Source organism: Rhinoderma darwinii, chromosome 12, assembly GCF_050947455.1.
Source record: "Rhinoderma darwinii isolate aRhiDar2 chromosome 12, aRhiDar2.hap1, whole genome shotgun sequence".
Lineage (NCBI taxonomy): Eukaryota > Metazoa > Chordata > Amphibia > Anura > Rhinodermatidae > Rhinoderma > Rhinoderma darwinii.
This window is the reverse complement of record NC_134698.1, coordinates 11,931,881-11,943,534: the sequence shown is the minus strand read 5'-3', so window position 1 is coordinate 11,943,534 and position 11,654 is coordinate 11,931,881. Positions and strand designations below refer to the sequence as shown.

The following is an 11,654-nucleotide window of genomic DNA, read 5'->3' as shown; positions in this document are numbered from 1 at the left end:
CACAGAATTTGCAAGGATAAAACAACTACATTTTAACAGTAAGTAAATTACAAAGTAGATCTATATCAGGTATACTATTAGATCAGCATAAGTTGTTTGAACAGTGAGTGTCCATTTTAGCTCGACTGGTTAAGGAGATAACTTTTGTAACTTTATGGCAAAATTTCCCATCCACTGTGAAATATATTATATTTAGAGAAATCTGTAGCTCAAACTTGTTTAGTCATGTATCCTAAATGAAGGATCTTCCATAAGGTAACTTTTCTTGGAGTGAGAACCTAGCTCCTCCTTCCAGCTAGGCCTTGGTCTAAAGTGAAGGACACCTGCATAAGTCTTCAACTTCCAGGAGCCAAGCCCAATTCTCTTGGTAGTGGTAAAAACAATTGCGATTTTCAGACAGTTCATGACTTTTCTGGTCTGACCTTTCTCCCAGTTATAAATCTCTTGTTATTCATTTCAGGTTGCAGTAAAATAATGTAGCACTTCGGAAAGAATATACAGACAAGGAGTCCAGCGCTAGAAGATATTATAGCAAATATCTCCACCGCCACCATGTGTTTTCCTTTGGTGCTCAGATAAGCTGGAACAAATGTTATCCATACACTTGCAAAGACCAGCATGCTGAAGGTAATAAACTTGGCCTCGTTGAATGTATCAGGAAGATTTCTGGCTAGAAAAGCAACAAGAAGACTAATGGAGGCCAAAAGTCCCATGTAGCCCAAGACACATGCGAAAAACACTTTGGATCCTTCATTACATTCAAGAACTATGGTTCCAATCTCAGCCAACATGTTTAACTCTTCGAAAGGAGCAGAGCTACATAACCATACTGAGCACAGCAGTATTTGGATCAATGTACAGGATGGGACAATATATATGGGAATTTTTAGCCCAACGAGTCTTTTTATTTGACTGTCTGGATTCGTGGAACTGAATACCATGATGACGGTTATAGTTTTGGCCAGTATTGCTGATAGACATAAAGAGAATATAATACCAAACAATACTTGTCGTAGCATACAGGTAACCATATTGGGGCGCCCAATGAATACTAAAGAACATAAGAAGCACAACATTAAGGAAATCAGAAGTAGATAGCTCAGTTCCCTGTTGTTAGCCTTAACTATTGGTGTTTTATGCTTGATAAGAAATAAACAAAGCACAGAAAATGTGAGAATACAGCAAATAACGGAGATACAAGCTAGGGATGAACCCAATAACTCATCATAGGCAAGGAACTGAATAGATTTTGGCACACATTTCTCCTTAGATAAATTTGGCCACTGATCTGCTGGACACTTTAGACATTCAGTACCATCTGGAACGGAAAAAAATGATCGGGGTTTAGTATATTTATGTTAGAGATTACTTTTTAATAGTATATGTCAACTACTGTCTATCCATCTATCTATCTATCTATCTATCTATCTATCTATCTATCTATCTATCTATCTATCTATCTATCTATCTATCTATCTACCTATCTATCTATCTATCTATCTATCTATCTATCTATCTATCTATCTATTCTAATCTATCTATCTATCTAATCTAATCTATCTATCTATCTATCTATCTATCTATCTATCTATCTATCTATCTATCTATCTATCTATCTATCTATCTATCTATCTATCTATCTATCTATCATCTATCGATAGATCGATCTAATCTATCTATCTATCTAATCTATCTATCTATCTATCTATCTATCTATCTATCTATCTATCTATCTATCTATCTATCTATCTATCTATCTATCTGTCTATCATCTATCTATCAAGGGTATTATAGTTTGTATGTCTATGGCATAATAAAGAGACATGTTAAGAAGGATTCGTATTAAAACTATCTCAGGGGAATAGTGTAAGAGTTGCCAATCGAAAAAAAAACAATCAGATTTCAGCTCAAATTTTTTAGAGGATCTTTGGAAAAGGAGAGCTGGAATATGATTGGTTGCTATGGGCAAGTCCTCCCTTTACCCTTGCAATAGTTTTAATAAATTTCCCCCATTGTTTCATGTTGTTCAAGTCTTGAAGAGCAAAAAGTATAAGCAATTTTCCATAAATATTTACCATCATGTCCCAAGAATGCACATGGATATCATTCTCCATAGCAGCACACCATGTGGTTAGGCATGGTATTGCACACAAAAAAAATGAACAATATCTTTAATTAATAGGAATCAGCATGGAAACTGCTGTGACAGTGTAAAAAATTATTCATATCATTGCAGTCCCAGAGCCAAGGTCTTGAGGTATGTTTATATATTTACATGCATATGCCATAAGCTTTATGGACATTGACAGTACTGAGACATGAATGCATGCCGTAGAAGTGTGTATGTGAATGGAAACTATAACTATACCGGCTTCACAACTTGTGCCTTTTAGCTGCTGCCTTACAGTACGCTCTCAGTACCCTCAAAAATAATTGAAATTACTTAGGCAAGCAACCAGTTAAAGTGCAATGGCCCTTTAACTTTATATTCTCAGAACAGTAAATATACAGTTAACAATATACCGGGTGAGTTCACCGTCAGTTACTGAAAAATACCTTAGCCTAGCTGTGGACCCTCGCCCGTACTCAATCACTCCTCTATCGAGAGGTCGTACTGTTGAAGATAGTCGCCAGTTTAATAAGCAACAGAGGATTGTAGTATTTGCAGGTGGGAAATCATTTTCCCTTCAGACTCAGGCCCATCACTATATCCTCTGGGATGATGTGTTAAGTTACCCACCTAGTTATATTCAAGAACATATACAATGAATATAAAATGCTGCACTTCAATATGCCAGCCATTTATGCATTCCTAGGCAAGAACGGATACCAGATGGTCTTAACCTGCCTGGCACTCCACTCTCGCCACAATCTCCTTCCAATATAATTCCCAAAATCTAATCTCAGTTTCCCCTCCATAGACATTGAATGGAGTGGCAGGGCACATCAATGACAGCCGCTCCATTCAAACTTCTCACTGCAATAAGGAGGAACAGGGGGCTCAGGACTGTCGTTCTAGTTATCGGTGAGGGTCCCAGCAATCATTAATTTATCATAGGGGATAACTGTTCTTAGTAACTCTTTAAGAGTTATCGTGACTCATGTACAATTACCATGACTCATGAACAATGCAAAATATAAATTGTTAAGTCCCATTTCAAGCATGCTACATCTGTAGATTGTGCGTAAACTAATGTAATAATATATAAGATGATTAAAACTTGAGTGAGCTTCTACAAAGTCAATGGAATCAGTTAGGAACTGTCCGCCATGACAACCGGACATAACAAATATGACATACCATTTGGATTGAGGATCTCTCCTTCTGAGCATGGGACACAATCAAAGCAACACATCTTCTTTCCCTGTTGTGTGGCTCTTCTAAAGCCTATTGGGCAGGGATCACTGCATAAAGAAACTGGGGGCTAAAATAAGCAAAAAGCATAATAAATAAAGGAGCACTATATTAACCAGGTGTTAGGTAGTTAGAAATCAATGCAAGGTGCGGCACAGAGAAATTTTGGGTATGTACACATAAAATAATATGTCATGCATGATCTACACTTGTCTTCCATATAACAAATGCTGATACCTAAAAATAATGTAGACTATACCCATATGTTTGCATCTCATACCAAAAGCAAATAAACAGAAATGGAAATCCTGACTATAGCCAAAGCATATCTACAGTATATATCCAATTAAACATGCTTAGCAGTCTTGTCATTTCTCCTCAGATGAGTCTTAGGGCTTATGCACATGACCCATGTTACGGATTCATATTGTATGGATGCAAAATATGGCACTTATAACCTGCTATGGGCTCATACATAGTCTATGGGTCCATTATGTATACTCCATGTTTCACTGTACAGAGTCCACGCATATAACACTGGCTGAGGTGGGTCAAAAGGATAGCCTCTCTGCCTTATGCCTAAATGATAAGAGTCCCAAAAAGCCTTCCAACCTTTTTCTGGATAAACACAGTAGGAAAATAATTTGATAGAATAGGTTTTGGAGACTTCCGGGTTGTTAACACATATAAAATGCTATACCTCTAGTAAATAATTGGAAGTGATCATAGGTATTGGAGCATGATTTAAAATCAATGGATGAAACTTACATGGCTGTGACCATTCCAAATAATCCTTTTTTCTTCAATCTGCAGTTCATTTCCATTTGCGGCACGTGTATCAATGTTGCCAATATTAATATACCGATTGCTACCATTGGAATAGAGCTGCTAGTTAAGGATATCCAATGAAAGCGGAATATCTCCATTCTTGTCAAAGTATATTTGTTCCCCTGCACTATTGTTAAAGTTAACATTTTTAATGTAATACAACAGCTGAAAGAAAATAATAAAAAAAATTAAAAAATTGTCATGTGTTTTATATATACATTATTACTTTATGGTCTAAAACAATTGTTTTAGTTTATTTGCATTATTACACTTTATGAAATAGATTATTTTGTACAATTAAAACATATTATAATAGAAACATTCCAAACAGATGTGTAAACGTAATATTTTCTACATGTTTCTGTATGGTGTTGTGTACGGGCAATGTCGGAATGGCGTACCTTGGGTTCCCAAGAAATTATTTCTAGGGCTCACATTCCATCTATAAAGAATCTGCGCCCATCTGCTTTTATTTTTTATCATAATGTTGTTGTTCATTGTACACACAGGACAGATCGTCAATAAGGTCTAATAGCTTATTTATGAATCATCCCATAAGAAATAGACCCTAATGGCAAGCGATTGGCTCCAAAGTGACCTCCAAATGGAGTTGTCTTCTGCTAGACCTGTTGTATTAAGGGCATACTGTGCACACATGAGGACCTTCTGATACTTTGGTGGGGTAGTCTAACTAGAATTTTTTTGTACCAGATTCCCATGGATTCACCTGTAGTTTAAAGCAACCCTTAAGTCCCCCCCCAAAAAAATGTACTTTACATTGGAAATGTATAGCCTTCTTACCTGCTGCCCTGCTCCTGAATGGTCCGGCCTTCATTCCTGCATACCAGTCCCCTCTTTTCCTCTCTCAAAGTTTGCCATCGTAGTCTCATACTTCACTATGGAGAGCTTCTTTGGAAGTCTGAGAAACACCCTTACCTCTTCCACTGATGGACAAGTGCTGATGAGGTCTTCGCTGCTGGACACAGCGCCAACGTAGGGGTCAACATCATCAGCGCTGGTCCATCAGGGCAGTGTAGAGGGTGGAGGGGGTGTCTCAGACTTCCAAAGAAGCTCTCCATAGCGAAGTCTGAGACTGCGGGAGTCATCTTGAAGAGTGGAAAACGGAGGACTAGAATGCAGGAACAGAGGCCGAATCATTCAGGAGTGGAGCAGCAGGTAGGTTTACTATACATCTCCATTGAACTTTCCAACTGTAGTAGAGTATCGCGAGGAACTGTAAACAAGTATCTGATTTTTTAGTTTCTTTTGTCTTCGGTCAGGTAATATAAGTATCACTAGAGCACTCGAGGGAACATATCAAATTTATTTTTTCATATGGCATGAACTGTACATAAAATAAAAAACTTGTATAAAAATACCGCACCACACAAGGGTATAGAGACCTCTATTGGATAATACTATAACCTTGCCACTTGGAACGGGAACAGTATGAGTCTATACTTCAGTACATGCTATGTGATTCTCATGAGCACCATTAAGTGTGTTTATCTCCTGAATATAGGTGAACGTTTACATTTGATAAAAATGTACATTGAACGAAAAAATTATAAAAATTGCCTTATATGAAGAAATGGAGTTACCATTCCATGTCCTATGGAAAGACTTTATGGATATGAAATGAAAATAGTTATCAGACCCAAAAAATTGCTTCATGATAGGCACATAGAAAAGAATCAAAAATATTCACCTATCAAATTTTTGGCCCAAATCTACTGTCCTCACTGCGTGATAACGTGTTGTCCAGTCACTGGCCACTGTGATTATGTGTCATCTATAGTGATGTCACTGCTGAAGCCAATGGTTTACTGTCATGGATGGTCATGGGATGTTATGTACAATTACATGACCATATGTCATCATGCAGCAACGTCAATCAGAATGGGTAGGGGAATCCAATAACAGGTAGAGTGGAAATAGTGCTGTTTCAAGAAGGTTTATATATATATATTTGTCCTTGCATAAACCATTTTTTAAGGGTTGGAAAACTCTTAAAATATAGACCTAAAACACAAAACACACAACAAATTAACAAAACACAACAGCTAGTTTACTGTAAATGAAGCGTTACCTGCCAAGGTTTATGTCTCAAGACATCTGCACAGGATCCATTTACAAAGGGCCCTTGCCCTGGTATACATGTATACATCTGGTGCAATGCATGAGCAATTGCAAAAACGGCATTATGGATTTTGTATGTATATCTAAAGTTGTAAACATCATATACATTGGGATCAATACTGTCTACCTTCTCTTCTCCTGTACACCAAGAATGCGGACCTTGAGAAGTATTTAAAAAGGCATCATTATTATTAGGACTCCCTGTTGGCCACACGCAACCAAAAGCCTTTTCCCAAAATGTTTTGATAAATATGTCATTTGGAAATTTAGACGAATGAATACTCTGAAGAAATTTTTTGAAACCTGGAATTTTCCCACTTGGTTGTGCTATGCCTATACTGCCATTTAAAGTGGTTAATAGGTCAATTCTTTTGAAGTCTGAAGTGATGGACCAGCTGGAACAGGCAAACCAAACTTTATCCGTAATATTGTTAAATGAGGCTTCCTCCATAAGAGGAATAAGGTTCTCCATTGTGGAATATACAACAATTACGGTGGCTTTTGAATTCTTGATACCATCTATGATGCGTAAAACAGACTCCATTGAGTTGTAAATAGGAAGAATTTCAAGAAAAGCCACACAACCTCCATTCTGTTCAACCTTCTTAATCAGCAATTGAGATCCCGATCTACCCAGCTCATTGTCAGTGGTTATGATCCCTACCCAAGTCCAGTTAAAGTAACCAACCAAGTGAGCCATTTCAATAACTTCATAGTCATCATTTGGTATAGTTCTAAAGAAGGATGGAAATTGCAATTTATCACTTAGAATTGGATGAGCTGAGGCATAGCTTAACTAGAAAAGAGGAAAGAAATTAAAAAAGTGATAAAATATATGGTATATAGGCAATAGAAATCTATATTGTTATTGTTTCAACTTGTCTTGATTACAAATCTCCTACAATTTTGTGCACAATGCTCCTATGCAGAATTATGTTTCTACATGCTTAAGGGGTTATTTCCACCTTAGGCATTTATGGCATATCTACAGGATATGCCCAAAAAAAGTCTGATAGATGTGGGTCCCAGCTCCCAGTCATCCAACCCCCATTTCACCTGGTGCGGCAGCTGCTGGCCGCAGATTCCATAAAGGGTCTAGTGAAGGGACTGCCGCACATGCGCCTGACTCTCTCTGTTCTATTCAAAGCTAGTTATGGAAAGAGTTAAACAAGCCCTACTCGACTGTTTCCGTAACTCCAATAGAGTAGAAAGGAGAGAGCCGCTCGCATGTGCAGTAGCCTCTCCACTAGCCCCGTCTGGAATCTGCGGCCAGTGGCCGCCGCACCAGGCAAGTCTGCACTAGTCCCCGCCCGGAATCTGTGGCCAGTGGGTGACCACACCTCCAATACTGCCCTCCAATAGGTCAGCGCTGATGACGTTAGCCCCTGTATCGGTGCGGTGTCCTGTGGACATGCCATAAATGTCTAACATTGGAATAATCCTTTAAAGACTACCAAACCATGTGTGTAGTCTGCTCCTGCAGTCATGTGTTACCCACTCTTTTACATTTAATTACTAGGAATTGGGGCAACCTCCCTTGGTGTCCCTTACTATTACATTTTATCTTGTAGGGGGTTGTCCCATGACAGACTCTTTTTTGTTACTTTTATGACTTGTCAATTAGTCAGGTATGGTAGGTTTTAACCTCTGGGACCTCATGGTTACCAAGAATGAGAAATCCCAAGATCCAATTTTTGCGCATTCACTCTCCGAAAAAATTAATGGTACTGTTGGAAACGGCCAAATGTAAATCCTCGGCTCCTCTTACTTTTGGCCATTCCTTCCTTGATGGGCTCTATATCACTGGATTCTTGCTTCCTAAGGTTGATAGCTCCATATAAACATTGCCAGCACTATATATTCCTAGTGTGGAGGAATAGGCAGAGTTATAGAGTAGATGAGGGGGGAGAGGGAGATAGTAGAGCAGAGTAAATGCTGAGCACTCTCATGATAATCTGTGATGGAGACATGTTTGTGACTTGTAGAAGATGAACCGCCCGGCCTGTATACACTGTATTATGGTGTGCATAAAAAATTAAGTTATGCTTGTATTTCATGCTGTAAACAAATAAAAATAGGTGGTTAAATTCACTTTCTTAATTGCTGTTTATTATATTTTTGCATTGTTTTTTGGGCACAAACTTTTTTCAATTTGTTCTTGCCCAATATGGTCTAAGACTGATCTAGTCTTAACCTTAAGGATTTGTCCTACCATAACATACATTTTTAATTTCTATCTAGGTCTACTCCAGTAAAAGCTTTAGGGCTGGGACTCAATGTGTATGTATTTATGTATGTACAGTATATATGTATTTGTGTATGTATGCATTTGTGTATAATATTCTTCCTCTATAAACTTACCTGAGGATATCTGTACAGGCCAAGAATCCTAGCCATTGGTATGGATGCCTTTGAAGGCATGTCCCCAACGATCGCATGTGGCATGCTATCCTTGTAGCAGTTGAAGTTTGGCACTGTTTGCTTTTTTCCTGATAAGATCCATGTTGTCCCCATCAAAGACCTAACTTGATTATAGCAGGAATCATACAAATTGAAACCCAAAGTGATATTTGGAAGAATATCAGATGACTGGTTGATTTCCCATATAGCATAAACCATAGCCAGGAGGTAGCGGTAATACCTTATGTGAAATCTGAAAAAAAGCAGTATGGCCTTTAATAGATCATTATTATTATTATTATTATTATTACATAGCATCTAATGCGTTACATAATTTGTATAATTGTGGAAGAAACCTCATCAGTAAACACTCAGAAAAAAATTCAATATGCTATCTCTGAATTATCAATTTTTTTTTCTCACACTATATCTGGAGAAAAACCTCTGAATGCCCCAATATGCAATTGGAGGCAAATGGCGGTAAAGATTGAGCCAATTGATTTTAATGAGAACCCTATTATAGCTCTATACAACTCAGATCATATTATGGTCATGTGCATAAGGCCTTATATTCCTCAGGTAACTAGAAATTTGACCAATTATTTCCCCGTTATTGTCAATAGAGGACATGGCTGTTACGAGGTAATATGCAGTGAGAAATCTGTCCTTCCTATGTCACTGCTTTTCTAGGTATATTTGCCATTCAGAAGTCTGGGAGCTGCTTTGGGATTTATATTGGTTATCAGTTAACTTTTCCAATAATAAATAATAAATGTCTAAGTGGAAAATTAAAAAAAAGCCTGTATTATATACTCTGACCCCCGGTGATCAGCTGTGATCACCATAGGAGGTTGCTCCTGCCAGCTCATTTCCACTTCAGTAGGCACTGAAGTGAAAATGTAGCATTACATGGAAGCTCTATGTTTTGGCCTATAGCCGAGGTCCCCACTATGGCATATGTAAAGGAATTTATGAGAGGACCCCTTTGAAGACTTAAATGAGGTTTGTGAGGAGTGCTCTTATATCATAGGAATAAAACATATTGAGTATGCTCTACAAACATTGTATTCAATGGTCACATAAGCCACCCAACTCAATCCACAATAATAGCAACCTTAAGGTCCTTTTAGATGGGCAGAAATGTTTTCCCATTAAACAAGCGCCAATTGACAATCGACAATGCAGCATGACAATCGACGCTTGTTTAGCTCCATTCAAACGGAGCAATAACCAAAATGATTGGGACATTGTTAATACAATCGTTTGTCCTCATACATTTGCATCTTGTCCGCAGGACATCCCCTGTCATGGGGAGATGTGCTCCCGACAAGTGCCCATTTTTTCGGCCGCATAAGAGATGCGATCATCCTATGATTAAAATTAAAATAAGCAGGAAATAAAGAAACCCATGGCTACACAGCTTAATGTTTTACTAAAATGTACCTGAACTTCTCCATGACAAACCTCTGACTTCCGGCAAACCTCTGACTATCCCCTATACATGTCTTTTGCTCTATTTTGCGCCTTCAGGACCAGACACCGTTTAGCCATTTTTAGCACGTGTTAGTTAAATGGCTATAACTTTTTTATTTGTTGTGCTAACGACGTGATTTTTGCGACGTTTTTTCCGTAGACAATGCAGGTTTCATTTTTTATCGTTTTTATACACACCTTTTTTGCTATTTTAGAATTTTTATTCATAAAGTTTGAAAATAATAGTAAAAAAGTAAGCTTTTTTACATTTCAGCTATTTTTTTTTTGGTAATAACATAGTTTTACCCTAAAATAGACCTTTTATTTGTGATCGCCATTGTCTACCGTAAATTTGTATATATTACATGTCTATATTAGGGTAATTGGGTCAGCGTTACAACAATGATTGGCGGGGGGGAACGTTTTTTTTTGGGCGTGGGTATTTTATGTGTATTTATTATTTACATTTTTTTTGCACTTTACTTTATTCTTTTTTTATTACTATGGTCTGTCCCCCAAAGGTCAAAGAAGACCTTTGGGGAACTTTATATATTTTTTTTCTTTCTTTTACACCATGTTTTTCCACTGTAACTGGAGCTGCACAGCAGCCCCAGTTACAGGGGAAATCAGCCCTCTCATAGTGACGATTGTCACTAATAGGGCTGTGCTGGGTCTAGTAAGACCCAGAAACAGTCTGCCACTAACGGCACCCGGCGATCATGTGACTAGTCACATGATCACCGGGAGGAATAGAGACAGCGCCGCTGCTGCTGTCTCTATTCCTGTACACAGCGCGCATTCAGCGCTGTGTACAAGTGATCAGAGAAGACAGAAGCAGCAAAAGCTGCTTCTATCCTCTCCTCAGGGTCCCCGGCAGTCACTGACAGCCGGAGATCCGACATTAAGCTGCCCGATCGCGCGGGCATCAAGTTAAAACCCGAGCCATAGAAAGTCTATGGCTCGGGTTTTAAGGACCCTGACCGCTGGCCGTAAAAATACAGCCAGCGGTCGGGAACCAGTTAATGGCAGAGCGGGGAGATACCTCCCTGCTCTGCCGTAGTGTTCAGTGGCGTCCCGCTGTAGCAACCATAGTGGCTGCTAGCGGAGCCTCCGGCCATGGTGGGGGCCCGTGCCGGCGGGCGACACGGGCCCCCTCATGCCGCGGGCCCCGTAGCAGCCGCTACGGCGGTAGTTACGCCACCTACTACTACTACTACTACTACTACTACTACTACTACTACTACTACTACTACTTACTACTTTTATAAGACTTGAGTCTCAATTTGTAATGGATGCAAAAATATAATACTTACGTGTTACATTTAAGAGATGGTGGTTGTTCTTGGAATGTTACTTTTAGATATTCTACATCCAAATGGACAGCAAAGAGCCCTCCAAGAGTGATATCACCTTCCAGAGAGTAACCAGTGATGTCCTCATGAGACAGTCTACACCCGTC

The 11,654-nt window shown here is 38.8% G+C and overlaps 1 protein-coding gene across 1 annotated transcript; it reads right to left on the bottom strand.

Moving 5' to 3' along the window:
* Positions 1-401: 401 nt before the first annotated feature.
* Positions 402-11,654, bottom strand: LOC142665088 (extracellular calcium-sensing receptor-like). The gene is given in 6 exon segments (XM_075844631.1): positions 402-1,318; positions 3,302-3,425; positions 4,124-4,348; positions 6,273-7,118; positions 8,684-8,975; positions 11,509-11,654. Coding segments are annotated over 5 exon segments (2,370 nt in total). The 5' UTR covers positions 8,942-8,975; positions 11,509-11,654.